Here is a 22,956-nt window from a genome sequence, read left to right as displayed (position 1 = left end):
GAGTGAAGAGGGGACCATATCCCAGAAATGAAAGAAAAACTTCAGATTCAGGAGAACACTGGCATTTACACTGTGTAAAAATAAAATACATATTTTAGGGCAGTTGACAGCTCCTCCATAAAGGGGTTTGTCCCATCTGGGACATTAGTGTCCTGCCTTAAATGTTAGGATCAGTATCTTAAGAACGCCACCTCGTCATGTGCTGTTAGGGTTGGAAAGATAGCCATTCACGGTCGTTCTCTCCATTCATTTCTGTGGGCGCTCCATATATTAATTGCCGATCATTCTTGCTCATGTGTCATGTCTTTTTTTAAGCTGTTTTGTTTTTGTTTTCTGACAGCCAAATTGCAGCCCTGAAATAGTTACGAGACAGCAAGTGACACTCATATTTTTGGTTGTAGACCTACCCTTATTGTCAAGAATGGGATTGCATTTCATCAGGGCAAACATGTGTCGTATACAGAGTCATATAACAGTCATATACACGTGAGAGATAATTATCCAGTTTACAACAACTTACTGGCTTCTGTTGCATAATCCACAAATATAACTTGTTTCTCTCATTTTTGTAGTTTTGTTATTTTTCCATTTCCCCCAGCTGTGCTCTACAACCTGGGACTCTTCAGTCATTGTGAAACTGCAAGACCCCAGTATATAGCTTTCATAGTCAGCTGCTTTCATACTGAGATTTGTAGGTTCTTGACATGTGCAAAACCACAACGGGCAGCACGGTGGCTCAGTGGTTAGCACAGTTGCCTTGCATCGCTGTGGGTCCTGGGTTCAAATCCTACCAAGGACGACATCTGCAAGGAGTTTGTTTTTCAGTTCAAGAATCTTAGCTAGAATGAGACTAGATTGGTGGGGTCCTGACTATTGCCTTCCTGTCGGTCAGTTGTTTGATGGGTCCGTGACTCTCATGTAAGTACTGCAGCCTCTTCAGTCTTTGTATAGTCATTTAGCTACATTTAGTCTACTATTATGGCACCTTTGGTCTGTTCACATCAGTGGGGTTTGCACCACTGATACTAAATACATGGACCTCCACTGATAAGATATTGCTGGCCATGAGGAAATCATAGAATGTTAGAGTTGGAAGGGACCTCCAGGGTCATCGTGTCCAATGCGGGATTCGCTAACCCATCTCAGACAGATGTCTTTCCAGCCTCTATTTGAAAACTTCTATTGAACTCCCCACCTCTCCTAGCATCCTGTTCCACTCACTGATCACCCTCCCTGTCAAAAAGTTTTCTAATCTGTATCTTCTCCCTTTCATTCCATTGGTTCTCATGTTTCCATGTGCAAATGAGAATAACGATGATCCCTCTACACTGTGGCATCCCTTCAGACATTTGTAGACAGCCATTAAGTCTCCTTATGGCCTCTTTTTTTTTTTTTTTTTTTTTTTTTGCAAGCCAAACATTCCCAGTGTCACAGTCCCACCAGGGGGTTGGTTAGCGGACGGCACAACAAACACTCAATGGGATGGAAATGGGGAGAAGAAGGGATGAACACTTCCTGCTCCAACCTGAGCCCGTCCCTGCACTCCCTTAATGCCCTAAGTGAGTCCCCCCCCCCCCCACCTCACAAACCTCTTCCCAATAGGGTATGAGGGATGGACACCCCCTGCTCCAACCTGAGCCCGTCCTTGCACTCCCATAACGCCCTAAGCGAGTCCCCCCGCCGCCGTCACGAACCTCGTCCCAATAGGGTATGAGGGATGGACACCCCCTGCTCCAACCTGAGCCCGTCCTTGCACTCCCATAACGCCCTAAGCGAGTCCCCCCGCCGCCGTCACGAACCTCTTCCCAATAGGGTATGAGAGATGGACACCCCCTGCTCCAACCCGAGCCCGTCCTTGCACTCCCATAACGCCCTAAGCGAGTCCCCCCACCACCGTCACGAACCTCGTCCCAATAGGGTATGAGGGATGGACACCCCCTGCTCCAACCCGAGCCCGTCCTTGCACTCCCATAACGCCCTAAGCGAGTCCCCCCGCCACCGTCACGAACCTCGTCCCAATAGGGTATGAGGGATGGACACCCCCTGCTCCAACCTGAGCCTGTCCTTGCACTCCCATAACGCCCTAAGCGAGTCCCCCCGCCGTCACGAACCTCGTCCCTCGCTGTCACCTCACACTGCCCTGGCTAGTCCACTGGCTTGCAGGGGCGCTAGCCTCCCCACTTCAGATGGTGCAAACACAGGGGACAGTGACAAACATGAGGCGGACAAGGAATAAACACAACACTTAGCTTCTAGGCACCGCTGCCAAGCCCCACACCGCAGATGACACAGAAACAGGACTCCAAACTCTAGAAGAAGCGGACACCAGAGAGCTACAAATGCACGGCTGGTCTCCATAGAGAAACTCTATAGCCAACAGTCAGCTGATGCATCAGGTGTCCATTTAAAGGGTGGTGGGAGTGGTCACCACCCACATCAGCTGACCCAACAGCACTGCAGTTGCAGCAGGCTTGCAGCAAGGGAAACTGACAGTAACCCCCGCTGGCCTGAAAGGAAAAAAAGCTAAATTTACAACATCGTAGAACCAGAGCTGCCACAAATCCAAAAATGGATCGTGACCCCCGCTATTGTGTCTCCGGCCTTACAATGATTAGCTGATTGCCTGGTCTTACAATGGGATTGCCTTAGTGTCTCCAAATTATTATTATTATTATTATAGCGCCATTTGTTCCATGGCGCTTTACATGTGAGGCGGGGTATACATAATAAAAACAAGTACAATAATCTTAAACAATACAAGTCATAACTGGTACAGGAGGAGAGAGGACCCTGCCCGCGAGGGCTCACAATCTACAAGGGATGGGTGAGGATACAGTAGGTGAGGGTAGAGCTGGTCGTGCAGCGGTTTGGTCAATCGGTGGTTACTGCAGGTTGTAGGCTTGTCGGAAGAGGTGTCTGCGGCTCCTATAGAGATCTGCAATGTGCCTGGAGCAGAACTCCTTAGTGGTGCCGAACTAGCAGACAAAGCCAGTCCTGTCATCGCGGAGCCTCAGGTACCCATTGTAGCAGGGCAGCAGTACACATGGGGACCCTATTGTGTTCACTGCACAATAATCTGTATAGAATATTTGGAAGGGCGACCCGGGCTCACCTTGGCACGTCTTTTTTGTATCTTCGGTTTAGCCCGTCACTGCTGCCTACAGGCATTTTTTATAGTAAATTCATTGCTCTGTGTCTTCTATCTCCTTGTACTTTTTGCATTTCATCCATTTTTTATTATCTGTTTTGCTAAATTTGGCTTCATGATAACCAGGCAACCAGGGAAAATGGTAAAAATAGAGGCTTTATGTACCGGATGAAACCTCAGTGCTGCAGCCTCTCACTGATGATTACCTTTGTGTCTCACGATGTCTACAACTTTATCCTATAAAATCCATCATTTTTGGGAGTGAAGGGGTGGAGAGCTGTAGCTTTCGAGAAGTTTGTATGCATTGCTCCAAAGCACATGTGATATGAAACCGGCTGATAATAGACCTGATTCTTTCATAGATCGCTTCTGGTTATGACATTGGCCTAATGGACCGTGAAATCCAACTTGCACCTTGTTTCGTACATGTGTGGAGTAACAGGAGGCAACGGCCGGGTAACGTGCAGGGTCGTTATACACTTTATAGCGAAACATTACATGAAATGCTGCTGATTTGATAAGAATGTTGCCAGTCAGGCATCTGCAGATGGTCATGTAAGACCTCTACAACACAGACGTGTATCTGCAAGTAAACCTGTGTGCTACAGATGCTCCGTTTTTTTATGTTCCAGTATTACCCAGCCTGTAGACGGCCTTTCTCCTCTGAGGAGTTCTGGGAAGCCATCTGAAAAAAATGTATAGATGGGACAGAGATGAAAGGGAATGTCAGCAGTTTTGCTATGTAATTCGGCAGCAGCACAATGTAGGGGTCAGAGACCGTGATTTCAGCGATTTGTCCCTTATTAAGCTGTGTGCTGCTATTTCAATAAAATCAGTGTTTAATCAGCAGGTGATTATCACTAGAGGACTAGGTGTCTCGTGCCTCTTAGTCCAACCATTCCCCCACCATTGATTGGCAGCTGTTAATGTACAGTGTTTACAGAAACCAGCCAATCAGTGGTGTGGGCGGGGTTATGCAGACCTCAGAATGCTGAGCAGTGTTAGGTCTGCAGCAAAAAAAACTATGATTGTATCAAAACTGCAGCAAACAGCCCAGCAAGTGACATATCGCTATAACCAGTGTTTCGGCCGCTACATACCGTAATTCTGCTGTTAGATTACATAGCAAAAACCTGCTGACAGATTTCCTATAATTGTGATACAATAGTCACAGCTTCTATCTAGGACTGCACTTTTGCGGGGCAATTGTCTTATTCTTGAAAAAGGGTAACTATGTTGAATGAGTCTTGGGTTATATGGCGACTTTTGCCTTGAAACATCGGACTGGCTGCAGTTGGACCAGGCATACGGTACATCACAGTATAATGTAAGTAAGGGTGGTCTCATTGTGACCAGCAAGTTGCCACAGATGCATTTTTTTGCAAATGGTGACAAATCCCTCAGTGTTAAGTCTGAACCCTGGAAATAAGGTGTATTGATACCTTTTTTTCTATACATTTTAGCCCTATTGGTTGGGATCTAAGTGACAAGCCAGGCCAAGCATTGTCGGAGTAAGGAGACTTATATGCCATACATGCGCCTCTGAGAAATTAAATATGCAAATTGCCTCTTTGATGAGGAAGAGGACTAGATCTCTAGTACTGCCTATTGGAATCGGCGCCACTAGAGTTTGAGTCCTCTTCGAATAGGCAGTTTGCAGCCCTATTGGTTGAAGCTCAGTCCTCTGTGTGCAATGTATCCTTCTATTTATTATCTCTTATGTCTCTGATTATGTCCATAGTAGCATTATGGCTCTCCATACGGAGTCTATTGGTGACATCCTTACTCATAGGCAGACATTACCGATAGAGTCCTGAACAAGCCCCCTTTAATTCTATCCGCTCTCCGGGACTGGAGGTGCTTTTAGGGTCCGATATCTTGTGCAGAGATGTAGGACCCCATCTATAGCGCCATACGTGGATATCCCCGGTGTTACATTATAGTGCACAGTGTCTAGTTTCTTACATGCAGTTCTAGGAACATATCGGTGACTATATATAGGTTTTTATAAAGCTGTGGTGAAACTACAACTCTCAGCATGCTGTACAGACTCATGTTGTAGTCCTCTTTATCTAAGTAAATGGTTTTTTTGCTCTTTTTGCTGTCTGGTCGTGCCTCCGGCTTTCTGCATACAAATAACAAAATAACATAATTCTGGTCTTTTTAATACACCAGTACTAAATGGACTGAGCAGGAGCGTTACAGAAAACTCTAGTGTCAGGGTGTGTCAGGCGAGACGTTGGGTGACACTTTCCCGAGGTGTTTCCTGGAGCTGTTGTGTTGTGTCACCTGCCCTCCTTGTATTGTTAGCCATGACAGATCACATTTCTGACATCGCTCTGCCTCCGGTGCTTTGATCGCAGCCACTGGAGAGCCGAGCGCTGCTCTTGATCTTAATGCAGTCTGATCACTTCTATACTCGTCTCTCCGGCTGCAGAGACTGTGATATATAGATTACTGGCGATGGCAAACCTCCCCCTACCTGTAACACACATCCATACCTTTATTATACCTGTGCTTCATTTATTGTTGTGCCCCCTCCTCGTCATCCGCAGCCATGGTCAATAAGGCACTGACCCCACGTCTCCTGCACTGGTGCTTCTGTATCGCCATTGACCCAACACCTAGCTACCGGGTGTTCAGGACTCCCCTCTCCCATGGTTGGCAAACAGGAGGTTAAGGAATTAGTGTTACCCCGGCTCCCAGGCATCTTATCGGGAGCCCTAGTTAGCTCTATAGGGGATCAGGCCCCCATTCTTCTATACACACCTCTGCCCATTATTTCTAATGGCTCTTCATTTCTCCTGTGTTATTTTTGTTGCTATTTGATAACTTTTTTTTTCCGCAACATTTACCCCATTGGAGTACTACAATCATATGATTACGGAGCAATTTTCTTAGCCTTGCTATTGACTATTATTGGGAATTCCTTTTATTAATCCCACAATGGGTTTCCTAAGGCTATGTGCACACCTCAGGATTTCTTGTAGAAAGTTTCCTGACAAAAGCCGGACATTTCTGCCAGAAATCCGCATGCGTTTTTGATGCTTTTCTTTTTGCAGTTTTTGCCAATGCATAGAACAGCGGGGAAAACGTGGAAAATCCGCAAAATTAATGAACATGCTGCTTTTTTTACCACGATGCGTCTCTTTCGCGGAAAAAAACGCACCATGTGCACAAAACATGCAGATTGCATTCTAAATGATAGGATGCATATGCATAATGTATGCGTTTTTAATGAGTTTTTATAGTGTGTTTATCGCGAAAAAAATGCGAAAAAACCTGAACGTGTGCACATAGCCTTAAGGTTTGCCAGGCTTGTTACGTGCTGCCCTGTCTTCTACCTTCACCATTTTATTTCAGTAATGTTCTGTGTCCTATATAATATTTTCTTTATATACATCATTTATTTTATAAAATAAATTTAATTTATTTTTTTTATTTGCGCAGCATTCATCTGTCTGCCTCCCCCTCTCCATGGCCTGTAATGTGTGCGACTTCCAGAATATTAATCGATTATCTAATGTACTGACAGCAGCATATGAGAAATCTATATTCTGCCTTTGTTATGCTTCCTCCTGTACAGTCTGTTCCCCTGAGACTGTTTCTTCCCAGCCCTCCGCCATGGAGAAGGGGGCATGTGAATATTTTCTTAATCATTTTAACTATGTCCGAAATATGGTTTTCATGAATCACAATGTTTAAAAAATATCTATCTATCTATCTATCTATCTATCTATCTATCTATCTATCTATCTATCTATCTATCTATCTCTCTATCTATCTCATATTGTAGGTGGATAAAACACTTCTAAAATCTCAATATTTTGAGATATTTGAACTCATTAATTTCTTTCCACTAGTAATTTAGTTTTTTTTCCCTGTACCGTGTCACTGTTAGGCTGGTAATAGGGCTATATTTAAGCAATAAAAACCCACAGCATCCTGTGTGGACTCATGTTGTATAGAATTTTGGTGCATCATCAAATCAGGTAAATGTCCCAGATGTGTTTACTTTGCCTGAAAAAGAGATTGTATGCTGTGCCTGATCTCAAGCTGGAAAGGACTTTTGGGAGGAGCCTTTTAAGTTCTCTCTAGAGTATTCTCAGACATCCTGATTGGCTGAGAGGGCCTGATTTGACAACCTGTTTCCTTTCCAGCTGCATAGGATGCACGGTATACAGCATCGGTTTTTAGAACTTATGGTTTAACCCCTTTATGTGTGGATGACCTTCACATGACAGTAGTACTTCAAGGTGATTTTAGCATTTTAGACAAACCATGGGCAGCATGAAATATGGCCAGTCTCATTACTCTGAGCTGTGATTTACTAGGCAAGGGAGAAGAGTCTGCGATCCGATCCCTCAGACTTTTCCCTGCCTAACTTTCCTTTTAAGGCTATGTTCACACATTGTGTTTTTGCTGCCTTTTTTTTTCCACAGGCAAAACTCTTGGCAGTAAAGAAGCTGGTTACAAAAAGCGTCTGTTTTGCTGCGTCTGTTTTGCTGCGTCTGTTTTGCTGCGTCTGTTTTGCTGCGTCTGTTTTGCTGCGTCTGTTTTGCTGCGTCTGTTTTGCTGCGTCTGTTTTGCTGCGTCTGTTTTGCTGCGTCTGTTTTGCTGCGTCTGTTTTGCTGCGTCTGTTTTGCTGCGTCTGTTTTGCTGCGTCTGTTTTGCTGCGTCTGTTTTGCTGCGTCTGTTTTGCTGCGTCTGTTTTGCTGCGTCTGTTTTGCTGCGTCTGTTTTGCTGCGTCTGTTTTGCTGTCTTTTGCACATGTTGATAAAGTTTAGTGGCCCAAAAAAAAGAGCCTGATTTAACTTCGTTAGGTTTTTGCACCACAAACGCAGTAAAACTGATACCTGTTTTTTTTTGCTGCCTCTTTGCACTTACCCATTGTTTTCTACGGGTGAAAAAAACGCTGCAAAAGCGCTAAAAGTGACATGCTGCAATTTGCAGAAACGCAGCAGTTTTTGCAGATCAGTCAGGAACATAAAACCAATGTGTGTGCTTGAGATTTCTGAAATCTCATAGACTTTGCTGGTACTGTAAAACGCAGCTTAAAATTTGGATAAAAAAAAAAAAAGCAGCAAAAAAAAAGGTGCTAAAAGGCAACTTGTGAACATAGCCTTATGGTTTGTCCAGGACCAAAATATTGATGCTCAGTCCTTAGGATAGCTCAGCAATATCAGATTGGTGGCAACGTGACTACTTGTACAATGTAGCGGCTTCCATTTGTAATCTCTCCGTATTGTCAGCCTGTTATTACATCCATCAGCGATGGAAGCCGCGGAGACTCTGGAGGTGAAGGATTTCATTTGTATTGTCTGCCCTGCATCCTGCTTCATTAAATCCTCCTGTCTCTTGCAGGCTGACGGTGTCTTGTATAGAGGCGCTGGCAATTATCCTGACAGGCGCGTTTTGTTGATGCCAGGGGTAAAGCTCCCATTTCCTTCTCTTCTTAGCACGGTGGAGTGCAGATGAGGAGCGAGCACTTACTGTGGCGGAGGGTCCCCTACCACATATCTCATTTATTTCAGTGACCAGATAATTGATGCAGGCGCCACAAGTCGTCCTCTTCGTCCTTTATATTTTGCATTGAAGTGTGTGTCCGTGAAATCATCTCACATGTCGCTTGTAACCACCAGAAGATGAACCAAGATATCGGCAATCTATCTGCATATTCAGAAACGTGCTGGGACAAACCCTTGCCCACCTTCCATACTTTTAGTACGCCAACCCAGTTAATAGTGCGCTAATTTTTTGGCATGTTCATAAACTGGTCTGTCGCAGACTTTCAGAATAGAAGAAAATGGGAAATTTCGGTTATAAAGTTGTTCAAAATATTCACCCCACGTACATGTTCACTGACCTCCTGAGTCTTATTCCCTAGGGGGCACATAGTCCCAGGTTATAACCACGAGTGCTGTTTAAAGGGAATCTGTCCACAGATTTCACCCTCAAACTATGTATATGTGCATGTAGCTCTTTCAGAGACAAGTCCAGCGATACCTTTACAAGGCCAGTCCGCATTTGTATTCAAATGGCTATAGTCGCTCTGAAGCCTTTGTCACTCCAGCTCTAAGCCTCCTCGAATTGATATACAAATGAGGCTGAAGGGCTATGATAATTCTGAATCCTCTGTCACTCCAGCTCTGTTCCCCGCCCTTGCCTCTATGGTGTGTGACTTCTGGCAAAGGAGCTGTCGGTCAAGCAGGAGGAGGAGGCGTCGCTGGGCATGGAATAGAGCTGGAGTGACAGAGGCTTCAAATATTCCATAGCAATTTGCATATCAATTCATTCAAATGCTGATTTCTCAGTAACAGAGGAAAGGACTGACAATGTAAAGGTATTTCTGGACTGGTCTTTGAGAGATCTACATGCACATATAAATATTTTAAGGGTTAAGATTCTGCTGATAAATTCTGTTAAGGACATGTACGAGCCAGGCGCTACATGGTCTGTCGAAAGAACACTTGTGGTCTGATTGCTATCTATAGTGTGTATGGATGGACAGGTTTAGTTGAATCCAATATTTTGGCCCTTGTAAGTAGTCACTTATATTTCCAGTTTTAGTAATGTCCCAAATAAGTTCCTGTTGTCTTAAACGGATCTGGACATATTTTGGGTAACTTTTTTATTTATTACGTGCCTGTAGTTTTGGTTGAAAGAAAACAAAACAAACCTTTTTGCGGTAGGGATTCATTAAAACTTTTGAGAACTTTTTTGGCTTCTGCATCCCTATGTATCACTATAAATAACTGGCTGCACAATGAGTTATACAATACAAAACAGATTTACCTCTGACCATGGGCCGTGGCCCCATTGAAGTGAACAGAGCTGAACTGCACTACCACGTACAACCCATAGTCAGGGGTAGTGCAGTTTCTGGAATGAAGGGGGTTTTCCAGGATTAGAAAAACATGGCTGCCTACGTGTAGCTCATGTCCTTTATGTTGACTCTTCTGTTTCTTTTTCTCCATACAGGCAGGCCGAAGTCCTGAAAGCAGATATGACAGGTAAACATGTTTTATGGTCTCTCACCACCCAGTGCGGCCACTTGTGTGGATAAGTACATCTTATGTGTCTAGCGCTATACTGGTTAGGTCACTTACCCTGCCATACCCTGGGGGGCCTCTAGGAGTGCTGTAGGATTTAATGGAGTGCTCTGTTGTGCAAATGTGATAGTGGCCTCTACCTGTAAGGTTATTATCACGTAATCTCTCATCTTTTAAGGGATCGAGTCCAATAAAAATAAAGTATAAGGAAGTTGCTAGTTCTGTAATTTTCTAATGTAATCATGGATGCAACAAACTGGATTTTCATGTGGTTTTTGCACTAGCAGATTGTGGTTATCATTGACTTATTCCGCCAGCTCTCACGCATACTATTGTCCTGCTACATACGTTACGTTACACTATGTGCATACAGGGCTTTAATGGCGTATTTTCACTATAGACGAGTTTTGATTGACTTAGAGATATGCGCCAAACCAGGGCCCTCCATCTATAGACCGCTGTTTTGGGGTCATCCATACAAAGCAATGTTCTGGTTTATTGGGTGAAATTGATTCCGTTTTCGGTGTATGTACGATAGTTTCCTGTTGGCATAAACACATGAGAAAGTAAAAAAAGAGAATGCCATGCCTCATAGGGTAAGAATACAAGTGTGTGGAAATGGCGTCCAGAGCTCACATTATGTAGCCTTGAGAGTAACCTCCAGAGTGGCCTGGAGATAAATGAGCGGCTACCAGACCTTTCCCTGCCAAGATCCCGTGCGATGGTTCGGCAAACAGACAAGTGGTAGTGATGGAGCTGAGATAATGGGAGTCGTTGGTCGATGCTCAATACTCTGCACCGATCCCCAGGTGCAAACAGAGCTTTACTGAAGGTGCAAGATAACAAACCGGAACGCCAAACTTTTGATATTACTTGCCTGAGGAAGAAGACGCTCCGTCCTTCGAAAAGTGTTAGCGGTCACCTTTAGGGACGTTCGAGTTCTGATACCCTACCCAAACCAGAACTTTACCCGAACTTGAACCACATTGAAAACAATGAGGACCCGAAAGTTGGAGCTGGATAATTCTCTGTCTCGTGTCTCTTTTCTCTGAGATATTGCAACAGACTTCCAGGAGAAGTACGAATGCCGAACTTGTACATTCGTGATCTCTCATCTGTAGTCCCCTTCCGTAAAGTTCTGTTTGCACCTGGAGATCGATGTAGTGGATTGAGCGCCAACCGATGACTTCCATCTCGGCTTTATCGCTACCATTCAGCTTCTTGACAGGCTTCATCCTTCTGGTAGAGCACTTATTTGCATGCTTTCCCCCCCAGAAGCATTACCTGTAAGACTCCCACTCTTTTTTTGAGCTGTTTTTTTTGTGCTCATGTGGTTTCTTGACTTTCAGATTCCAAGCCTGGCACAGCGGAGGTGTGGACATCACGTCAGGCTCTACAGGACTTGTACCAGAAGATGCTTGTGACAGACCTGGAGTATGCACTGGACAAGAAGGTGGAGCAGGACCTGTGAGTGCCGAGTGCTGTGCTGTCCCTTTACGGGCAAGGTGCAGCAATGGGGCCCATGTTAAGTGCTGTTTTTACCCCATAACAATATGGCCACATTCGTCTGACAATGCCATCATTACCTTTTCCTCTTTTCATACATCTTAACTTCATTTTAATAGTCGATGTTTTATTTATTTATTTTTTAGTTTTATTTGGACATTTTAAAAAATCCGTCTATCTCTAACACCATTATGCCGTAGATTCTGTGCTGAGATTTATGTTGAGAACTTGGGTGAGAGCAATGTAAGGCCATGTTCACACATTCAGTGTGTGCTCAGTATTCTACATCAGTATTTGTAAGCCAAAACCAGGAGTGGGGGAAATGTCCAGAAGTGACTTGTTTTGATTTATAGATTTCCTCTGTTTCTTCCACTCCTGGTTTTGGCTTACAAATACTGATGTAAAATACTGACCAAATACTGAACGTGTGAACGTGGCCTAAGTCAGAGACTATGGAAACATATGGATCCAAGCTTCTTTTTGCCTATTATTTATCATTATATCCACATAGGGCTTGTCTGCTACCTAAATGCTGCAGATCTGACGAACCGTTCGCATTGTTAATGGTGAATTCTGCCATGAGAATCCTCAGTATAAATTGACGTCCTGTGAATTACAAATCCACAGTGTCAGTCATTCGCCTTGAAATTTTCTCTGTGTGTGCAGAACCACACGGTGGAACTGCAGTTGCCACTAATTATTTGCCTGAAAAATCCGCTTTGTGTCCAACTTGTGCAGACATACATTTAAGGAGCACTTTTCACCCAATTTTTCTTGTTGACCAGGACACACAATGTAATTAAACTTTTTTTAGTTTGTTTTTCATACCACCTCTCTCTTGTGGTGATACTGGCAATCTAAGTTTTTGGCAGCTGATGAGTTTATTATTTAAGTCTAAGTGAGAGTTTTCACTGGGGCTGTGTACTTCTTCCTTCTCTCTGATCTCCTGGTCTTACCTCCTGCATGATTAGAAAGTGTTGGGAGGAGAGCACCAATGACTGCACCTTTCAGTTTAACTAAATTGCATCACTTCATTAATAAGGAAATCCTGAAAACATGACCTCTGTGTGGCTCTTGAGGACCGGAGTTGGGGAGCACTGAGTTAAAGTACTGGCAGTCAGTGTGGGGGGAGGGGAAGCAAGAGGATTTTAGCGGTGTATCATTACAAAGCCTTCTATCAGCTCTCATGCTTTCATAGCAGTTACTTCTGCTGCACCGATCTCCCCCATGTTTCCTGTTTGGAGATGTCAGTAAGCACACTTATGTCTGTTTTGTTCAGCCAGGTGACTTGTACCCTCTCCAATAGTGTAGCTACCGGGTCGGCAGAAGGGGCGGTTGCCCCAGGCTCAGAGCGGCCCACCCAGAGCTACTATTTTTCTGCTCTGTAGACCTGGCTGTACGGCAGTACGGAGCCGGCAATACAGGGAAGCAGACCTCATCTTTTTGTGAGGTGAAGGGCCCTGCATTTGGATCTTGTATCCTTCTTATCCCCTCTGCCCCAATACTGGACTCCCCTTCCCCTCCAGTGTCCTCCTGCAGCATCTACTAGCTGTCTAGAGAAAGTAAGAGCAGCACTAATGCTACCTGGTTCTGGTGCAAATCTCTGGGTTTACTACTAACTTGGGGTTCTTTCACATTGCGTTTTGTGTCCTCATCGAGTCATACATCCGAAATCTTCCACAAAACTGGGTCCGGATGCATGCGCGGACAGTGCCAATCGACTACGATGGTGACGGCAGAGGGGACGTGCTCTCTGCCATACACTTATCAGGTGTGTCTGCCTACAGGAGTTGGATATGTTTGCTCTACAGTCACCATCATAGTCTATTGGCCCCGTTGGCGCATGCATCCGGACCCAGTTTTGTGGGGGATTCTGAAAGGAAGTAACAACACGGTTCTGAGCTATGAAGGGGGTGTGTTCTTTTTCTCCTGTTTGTTGCTTCCTGCTTATCATTGGTCACATCATGCAGGGAGAATAAGTACACGCCCACAGTGAAAACTGTCCTAATGCCCACTTGGTCTTAGCAAAAAAATAACTAATTAATTAAACTCCAAATTTGATTTCTAATATCAATTTAATAAAAAAAGTTCAGCTCTGCAGCCGCTATTACATCGTGTGTTGAGTTCAGCATGAAAATTTCTCTTTAAACTGAAGCTTCTGTGCATGCATATGAGTCCCCACAGCCAAGCTGTCTAGTTTGATCTTATACTTCCTCTGCACCCTAATTTTGGCAACCCTAAGGCTAGGTTCATATTGCGTTTTAGTCTGAGCACTAACAGACAGCGTTGCACGGCGAAATTAACGCCGTGCAACGCGTCCGTTAGCGCTCCCATTGCCAGCCATGTTAAAGCGCATTGCTAGCGCGTGCCTTTTTCGGCACGCGCTAGCGATGTGCCGTTCTTTTGTGGCGCGCCTCGGACGCTGCAAGCAGCGTCCGCGGCGCGCCCGAGGTCCGTTCCCCGCTCTCGCAGATCGGGGATCTGCGATAGCGGGGACGTTTAACGCGACCCTGAAAAAGACATTGCGTTAGGGCAATCCGTTTAGCGCTAAGCGTTAGCAGATTGCGCTAACGCAATATGAACCTAGCCTAATATTTGCCCACTTCTCTTAGGGGTTGGCCACTTTCTCTTGTTAGTTACGCTTTCTTATCAAACTGGCCAGCACTTCTGTCCATAGAATGGCTGCTGATGGAGGGTACTGTGACCAGACCTGTCGTCATCTTCCTCCAATAGCTCTCCCATGGGAGTTTTGTCTTTACAATGTGTGCACTTTGCTATATAAATGTGATTGGAAGTACCGTAAATAGCACATTTTGCAGTCAGTTGACCCAACTGGTATCTTTTTTTCCTTTTAGTTGGAACCATGCCTTCAAGAACCAAATTACGACACTGCAGGGTCAAGCTAAAAACCGGACAAACCCAAACCGCAGTGAGGTGCAAGCTAATCTGTCGCTGTTCCTGGAGGCAGCTAGTGGCTTCTATACACAGGTGAGCTCGCCGCACACGGTCATCTGTGTATCCCACCTATATGTTGGGGTCTAGGCCAGATTCTCGCTTCCGCGTCTCGTGCTCCGGTTCCAGACCGCAGTGCATCATCTATCTATGACGCTGTTGAGTTTGGGTTGTGAGATCTATCTGTGACACATGGATGTCTGAATGGGGCTTTAATGGTATACTTCTATTTCTGTATATGTGTAATTTTTTTTTTTATTCCTTCCTGAAGCTTTTGCAGGAGCTATGCACTGTGTTTAATGTGGATTTGCCATGCCGTGTGAAGTCCTCTCAGCTGGGGATTATCAGCAATAAGCAGATGCACTGTGCGACCGTGGTGAAGCCGCAGTCCAGTTCCTGCTCCTATATTTGCCAGCACTGCTTGGTACATCTTGGAGATATCGGTGAGACTTTCAGTCTGTTTTTGTTCCAGTTATATATATATATATTTTCCATAGGATGTGTTCATACTGGGAGAATACGCTGCTGATTTCCTGTAGTGTATTGCTGTATCAACAAAGTGCAGGAGACGTTACCCAGTTTTATCCATCCATGCACTGTGTATAAAATCCACATAATTTTGGAAGAATTGATATTTGGTTCAGACTTTTATTCTGAAAGTTTTTCTTGCAAACTACATGTTTTGCTGCTGCAAATCTGCAACAAAATCCACATGTAACTCATGCAGACAGATTTGCTGCAACAGATCCAGTCCAAAATCTGCAGCAATTTTTTATCAGCTTATGTAGATGTAAGGTCTGGTCAGACTGCTGAATTTTTGGACTGGGTTACCTACACATTTGGCATTGTGTTATGTTTTTTTCTCCTACATGTTTTATCAGTATTATTTTGGGTTATAGAACAAATGTTCTCTTCTTGACAAGTGCATGCATGGAGTGAATAGGGTATTAATTACAGGTCAGCAGTAATGGACTAATTAGACCATTACACAAGTATGTATGTGTGTGTGTGTGTGTGTATATATGTATGTATGTGTAACGCTGACTTCTGTTGCTTTCCAGCTCGCTATAGAAATCAGACAAGCCAAGCTGAATCCTACTACAGACATGCTGCTCAACTCGTCCCCTCCAATGGTGAGTAATGACTTCTAGTTTCATTTTATTTTTTCCTTGGCCTTAAAACTTTAAGGGAGTTTCCAAGTTTTGTTTTACTTGTTTTCAATGGAAACAGAAAGTGAAAACTGTATTTTTCAACAAACTTTGTATAAATCAATAGTACAGGCGACTATAAGGCTATGTTCACACTTTGCGGGTTTTGCCGCGGATCCGCAGCCGATTTGACACTGCAGATCCGCAGCAGTTTTCCATGCAGGGTAAAGTACAATGTTACCCTATGGAAAACAAAACCCGCTGTGCACAAGCTGTGGATTTCCGCGGAAAAAGCCGCGCGGCTTTTCTGCGGAAAAAAAGGAGCATGTCACTTCTTGGTGCAGAATCGCAGCGATTCTGCACCCATAGAAATGCATTGATCCGCTAACTTCCCGCATGGGGCTGTGCCCACGTTGCGGGAAGTTAAGCGGATAATGTGCCGATGGTACCCGGGGTGGAGGAGAGGAGACTCTCCTCCAGGCCCTTGGAACCATATTTTGGTGTAAAAAAAAGAATTAAAATAAAAAATAATGCTATACTCACCTCTCAGCGCTGCCCACGGCGTCCGGTCTCAGTTGCTGTGCCGAACAGGACCTGTGGTGACGTCGCGGTCACATGACCGTGATGACGCCGCGGTCACATGACCGTGACGTCACGAAGGTCCTTGTCGGCACAGCCGCTTGCAGCGCCGAGGAGATCGCGACGTCAGAGGGTGAGTATAACCGATTTTTATTATTTTTTACAGTACTATTGATGCTGCATATTGCTGCATATGCAGCATCAATAGTACAGGAGTAATCCCGCAGCGGAAACCGCGGAACAAACCGCGATAAATCTGCAGGGATAACCGCAGCGGTTTTGCCCTGCAGATTTATCAATTCCGCTGCGGGATTAACCCGCAGAGGAACCCGCAAAGTGTGAACGTGGCCTAAGAGCCTGCAGAAGGGGAAACTGGTTAAAATGCAAGTAAACAAGTTACAGGTGCTTTTCACAAAATTAGAATATCATGAAAAAGTTAATTTATTTTAGTTCTTCAATACAAAAAGTGAAACTCCTATATTATGCATATCATTACACACAGAGTGATCTATTTCAAGTGTTTATTTCTTTTAATGTTGATGATTATGGCTTACAGCCAATGAAACCCAAAAGTCATTATCTCAGTAAATTAGAATAATTAACAAAAAACACCTGCAAAGGCTTCCTAAGCATTTAAAAGGGTCCTTTAGTCTGTTTCTGTAGGCTCCACAATCATGGGGAAGACTGCGGACTTGACAGATGTCCAGAAAGCAGTCATTGACACACCCGATCAGGAGATTTGGAGTCCCATAGCTAAAATCTGTGGGAGTCCTGGTAATAGCTGAGACATGCTCGGCTACTTCTCCATTGAAGTATATGGAGAATGTGGGGATCTGTGAATAGGGAGATGGGTCCACAGGTGGCAGAGGCATCTTTCTGGTATCTGTCATATGCTGTGGATTATCCCCTTTAAAAACTAATTCCTAGAAGACCTTCTAGTAATAATTTTTCTTTTCTCTCATAGGTCAGCCATATAATCAGCTGGCTATCCTTGCCTCTTCCAAGGGGGATCATTTGACCACTATTTTTTACTACTGCCGCAGCATCGCTGTTAAATTTCCTTTCCCAGCGGCCTCCACAAACTTGCAGAAGGCTCTTTCCAAAGCACTGGAGAGGTACAGGGTAACTCCATAACATGGTTTTGTTTCCCAAACCCCCATACCTGTTCTTTTGCTTCCACCCCCACCCCCCCCAACCCTGTTGTTTTACTTGCATCTTAATCTTGCTTCCTTTTATTTCTTTTTAAGTCGCGAGGAGGTTAAAAAACGATGGAGCGTCTCGGATTTTATCAAAGCTTTCATCAAGTTCCATGGACATGTCTATTTAGCAAAAAATTTGGACAGACTGAGCCATTTGCGAGAGCAATTGGAGGAGCAGTTCAAGGTGGGTACTGTAAAGACTGTTAAGAGGAACCGTGCAGTCGGGGTACAAGGGGTTGTCTCAATGTTAAATTGGTAAAACTGTAAAGTGCTTGTAAAAACAACTAACTTTGGATTTTGCTGGTTATTAAAAAATCCTTTCTGACTGTATAGAATTTTTAATTCTATAGTTTACTGCTCGTTGCGATCACCTGTGCAGTCTTATCAGCTGTGGCCGATTTTCCTAGGCAAGAAGTGTGCGCTTCCAAGCTTTGTTTTAGACCGGACCTACCTCAATGCCCCTTTGCTCCTCCGGTGCTGCAGAGGCAAAGCTGCTTCTGTAAGCAGCGTCAGATAGTGCACAATTCGGATTAATGGCACAACTGTTCCATTAGTCCGAACTGTCAATCATCCGGAACACACTGCCCATAGGCAAACGGGAGGTACTGGAGCAATGTGCTCCTGAAGAAAAGATACAACACCGCTTTTAAGTGCTAGTTCAGACGGATGTATTAAAAAAAGGTGCCAGTCATGTATGCAAATTGTGCAGCAACATGCATGCGCTCATCCGTATTAGGGAGCTGCTACTATTTCATGCACATTTTTCAGGTAACTTTATATTGCACAAGTACTTAAAATACATAAGCAGTACAATGAGGGAGTGAGCAAATCATATTGATCCTTAATAGAACAGTAAAAGCAGTGCAAAACCATGCCGTCCCTCCAAGATGTGTGACCAAAGAAAAAAAAGACCTCGATAAGGCACAAAAAAATGGAACTCCTTTTCATCAAGAGTGGTGCAAAAGCCCCATTAGCCTAAACATCCCATCTCTCAAGGGCTTTGGACACCACACCTGGGAAATTTAACCAAAGCCCCCATTATCTTTTTTTTTAATGTAGTTAATACACCTTTGTTTTTTTAAACCATTTTTCTCAACAAATAGTCGCGCTCAGTCAATGGGTCCCTTCCATAATGCAGAGGAAAAAGCCAATGATGGCTGCATGCACTTTTCTAATTTGTTAAAGGCATTCTGTGATATTTTTTTTTTTTTCCCCTCCAGCTTTGAATATCACTCGCGGGCACAAGCACCCTGGCTAAAATGGGTCTTTGTGCAGTCTTTAGTGCACGCTGACCGATTATATGCTGAAAGAGCCCTAATTCCTGTATGAGAAAGTTCTGTGACCACTGCAGTAATCCGCAATGCTTGCGGTTATCAAATTTTTGCATAGATCATACAGCAGGTTTTAGACAAAAAGCAGCTTTTATTCTAGTATATAATATTTTGCAAACTCGTGTTAATACAAGAATGGAAACCAAACCTTGTATTATTCCGATCTACACTTGTTTCCAGGTAAATATCCTCTACTGTTTGCTGCAGTAGGCCAGGTTCACACGCTGCAGAATCCTCACTGGTATCATTCACACAGGACTGCTTCTCTTGGAGTCCGTTCAGGCGAACCGACAGGCGGCACAATAAGACCACCCACCTGCTACATGTCTACTGATCAGCTGCTGTTTAATGTCCTGTTCACAGACGATGCGTAATGATCTGTACTAGATCGTTCAGTGCATATAAGCTGTCATTTGTCTTGGCAGCACAGTTCTTGTTTACACAGGATGACGCGGTGTCGTGAAAAATGTGTTTTTTTTTGTGCAGCAGAAAAGTTCATTTCACCCAAAGAAGGAGCAATATGCTAATTTGTTGGGTGATTGGCAGCTCGTCTCACGATCATCCTACCTTCTAAGGACAGATCATTCACTATGATCTCCTGGTGTAAATGGACCTTTATTTTCTAACCCTGCACAGCTGCTTGATTTTTTTTTTTTTCCTACATTTTTATTTTCTCTTACTTATAGAATATGGTATTCCAGAAATCATTCAATTCCCAGCAGTTGGTTCATATCACAGTCATCAACCTGTTCCAGCTGCACCACCTGCGGAATTTCGGTACGGAGGCCGAGCAGCAGAGCTTCAGCCAAGACGAGGATCTGTGCTGGTCCCAGCTGCTGGCTCTCTTCAGTAAGACTTGTTTTTTTATAATTTGCAGTCAGAAGGTAGACCGGCCACTGGAAGGTCACAAGTGGCTTCAGCAATTCCCCTCATTGACTTGGAGATCCAGACATGTCTATTGTTAACTACTGCATTGTGCCCAATCTGGTTTTGCTATTTTTCACAATGGTGTTGGTGGGGAAGAATAGTCACACCACTTATTACAATATGGTTTCTCAGACAGCAGATGCGGTGTGACTTTGAGCCACACAAGAGTGCTAGGTGTGGACATGGGGTTGTCCACTCCAAATCAATAAGTCTACAGTCAATGTGTGTGACTACAGACTTATGAATCCCCCCCCAGCGCACACACACTGTGCACTTGTGGGGATTTGCCGCCTTCCAACCAGTCATCAGTGGGCCTCGCTCCGTACACTTGTATGGCAGCGCAGACTAGAGGGCCTGGCGCCCACTGGCCAGGAGAACGCATAACTCCTACATTTCCTCCAGTCCTGGGTCAGAAACCAGCGAATCCCCATAGCGCACAGTGCGCGCGCTGGGAGGGGATTCATAAGTCTGCAGTTACACAGTGCTATACAGACTTAATGATTTTGGACCGGGCAACCCTTTTAATATTCTACAGTGATAAGGCCTTGTCAGCCGAACACCCTTTAAATAGTGTACCAATATATTTTATTTTTGTGGCAAAAGGTGTAGCGTTTACATCGTATACCCTGACTTTGTTCGCCATTTTTTCTTTGCGCAGTGTCGTTCCTTGGCACTCTGTCCAGAAGTCCCTCAAAGACCCATCACTGTGATGAGACGTCCTGTGCCGATCCGCTTCCTGCTATCAAGGTGTCTCTGGACTGGATAAAGCTGCGTCCCACTGTATTTCAGGAGACATCTGTGGAGGAAAGACAATTGTAAGTAGCGCCACGACACATTTATAAAAAAAAAAAGAAATGTAATCGGCCTAATGTCTATAGTTGGTTCTTCTGCACAGACGCTCACCATGTGAATACCTGGACTAGTGTCACTTGTTTCTGCACTGGCACTTGATGCATTTGTCATTTATACCCAGAGTCGTACAATATTGTGTAATATGGGGTCACTTTTGTTCCTCTGTCTACAGTGTTTGGCCATGGCTGATTTCTCTGTTAAACAGTTTCCATGTATTGGAGGAAGACCTGATCAGTGCCAATTGTAAGTAACTACGAGCTTGTACAATTTCGGAGTTTAAAAAGGGCAATGGGCCTCTGCTCACATATGCATCGGGAGGGGAGCGGGACTGGTGACATCACATGAATAGATATCTGCCGACACTGCTCACGTATGCATCGGGAGGGGAGCGGGACTGGTGACATTACATGTACAGATATCTGCCGACACGTGTGCAAGCTACAAGTATCATCCACATTTCAATTCTGATGAATAAGACCGGTGCACAATACCTGCCAGTCACATACACGAGCTAGTAGATAACTATAGGCATGATGCCACCGGCCCTGCTCACCTCTCAATGCAGAAGTGAGCGGAATCTGATGTATTTTTTCCCCACAATATTTGATTAGCCCTAATATGTTCAGACTGTGTTTTAGGACAAAGAACGTGCCCCTAGGAGTCTATTTTTTTCCCCCATATTGGAGAGACATTTAGTGTGCACTACCAGACCAGCTGCTAGGGAGGGGGCGGCACATGGTCACAGCTTGAACATTCTAGATATTTTTTTATGGGTGCAATTTAGTGTTGTTTTTTTGTTTGTTTTTTGAGGTAAGATAAAATCAGCGATCTATTTTACACTTTTATTTTTTTATTTCTTTCACCTAGTGTTACCACTTCCAGAGGAGTTTGAGCTGCAAGGGTTTCTGGCTCTTCGACCAGCGTTCAGGCAAGTGTTTTTCTTCTGAGGAAGACTCCTCTGTAGCCTTCAGCCAAACCCTCTGATAACTGTACATGAGAGCATGAAGGCATCAGTGCAGCCGCAGATTAGTCACGATGAGCTACTACCCAAATAAGCAGGCTTCTTCAAGTTCTGTAGGGTTGGCTCTGGTGTTTCCGTGCAGCCGCTTGTAAGGACAATCCTGCAGGTGCTCTGATCGTTTCCTGCTCCCCACTTTTAATGAGAAACTTTTAATGGAAAAAAAGTTTATACAATAATTTTAGTTAGTTTTAGTGCTGATGCCCCTTTAAATTAACTTACAAAGGAAACAACAATGCAAGTTTTAGGGACTCTTTTTTTTTTTCCTGATTAACTTGGGTTCTGCTAATGACAGATTGCATATATCTACTATCAACTTGCATAATAATCAAATGTATATGTGTGTAAGGCTGTTTGCTCAGCATTTCTCAGGTCAGGTGCTGCATCCGATCTCCAGTTTCTGAGATTGTCACTGTTAAAAGAAACAAAAGATCTCAGATTCTTAATTCCTAATTTCAGAAACCTTGACTTCTCTAGAGGCCACCAAGCCATTATTGGAGACCGGGAGACACAGCACCGCAGACTGCGACCCATTCGCCTCGTCTCTCTGGGGAAGTGGATTTCTGAAAACCAGCCCAGGTATGTGTTAGGTGTTTGTTTTTTAATCCTAAATTCTATTTATTCATTGCAACATAGTCAGAAATACCATGATAATTGAAGAATATATTTCTAATATTTATGTATACATTTGTGCGTGAGTTTGGACAATGAAGAGAAGTCCCAGAGGGATGGATGGTGGAAACAATTCAGTTCACTACCTTTTATTTCTATGGAGAGTTGCCGTAAATGACTGGATGATTAGAGATTTATTATATTCATTATTTTTTTTTTCTATTTTTAATATGTTGACAGGCTGATGCAGTACTGTACTGTGCAAGGTGAGGTCTCCTTCTCCACTGATATTCCTGAAGTTATGATTGAAGATGCAGATGATGTTGAAGACTTTCCCTCGCCTCAAGAGATGAGACAAGCGGACACTCAGAAAACCGAGGGAAGTCCTGGGTTGAAATCTGTACTTTCCACTGGACGCAGTCCCAACGGTGAATCCTCTGAAAAGCCTGTGGTTACTTTCAAAGAGAACATTAAACCCCAGGAGGTAAACCGCGAGGTGCCAGCTCGGAGTTATACAAGAACGGCCACTGCTTGTAAAGAGCAGAGAGACTTTAATAAGGTGATTAATTCAGCTGCTAACAAGAAGGATATTAACGGCAAACGGAAGACTGAACCCAAGAAGATCGGCACCG

The 22,956-nt window shown here is 44.2% G+C and overlaps 1 protein-coding gene across 9 annotated transcripts in view; it reads left to right on the top strand.

Moving 5' to 3' along the window:
- The window catches only part of SMG7 (SMG7 nonsense mediated mRNA decay factor), a 44,172-nt gene that overhangs the window by 7,866 nt on the left and 13,350 nt on the right, over positions 1 to 22,956 (top strand). For 5 of the 9 annotated variants that reach the window (XM_077278397.1, XM_077278396.1, XM_077278401.1 and 2 more), the window contains exons 2-14: positions 10,130 to 10,161; positions 11,550 to 11,667; positions 14,562 to 14,694; positions 14,930 to 15,101; positions 15,720 to 15,791; positions 17,350 to 17,500; positions 17,633 to 17,768; positions 19,602 to 19,764; positions 20,501 to 20,657; positions 20,867 to 20,937; positions 21,562 to 21,622; positions 22,172 to 22,291; positions 22,565 to 22,956. The exon at positions 22,565 to 22,956 is cut by the window's right edge and continues 41 nt beyond it. In XM_077278397.1, the coding sequence (XP_077134512.1) occupies positions 10,130 to 10,161; positions 11,550 to 11,667; positions 14,562 to 14,694; positions 14,930 to 15,101; positions 15,720 to 15,791; positions 17,350 to 17,500; positions 17,633 to 17,768; positions 19,602 to 19,764; positions 20,501 to 20,657; positions 20,867 to 20,937; positions 21,562 to 21,622; positions 22,172 to 22,291; positions 22,565 to 22,956 (1,778 nt within the window). The remainder of the gene's footprint in view (positions 1 to 10,129; positions 10,162 to 11,549; positions 11,668 to 14,561; positions 14,695 to 14,929; positions 15,102 to 15,719; positions 15,792 to 17,349; positions 17,501 to 17,632; positions 17,769 to 19,601; positions 19,765 to 20,500; positions 20,658 to 20,866; positions 20,938 to 21,561; positions 21,623 to 22,171; positions 22,292 to 22,564) is intronic. The other 4 variants (XM_077278398.1, XM_077278403.1, XM_077278400.1 and 1 more) reach the window with 1 other exon arrangement.

This window comes from Ranitomeya variabilis, chromosome 8 (genome assembly GCF_051348905.1).
Source record: "Ranitomeya variabilis isolate aRanVar5 chromosome 8, aRanVar5.hap1, whole genome shotgun sequence".
NCBI classification, from domain to species: Eukaryota; Metazoa; Chordata; class Amphibia; order Anura; family Dendrobatidae; genus Ranitomeya; species Ranitomeya variabilis.
Note: the sequence above shows the minus strand (reverse complement) of the source record. Positions and strands in the feature narration are given on the sequence as shown.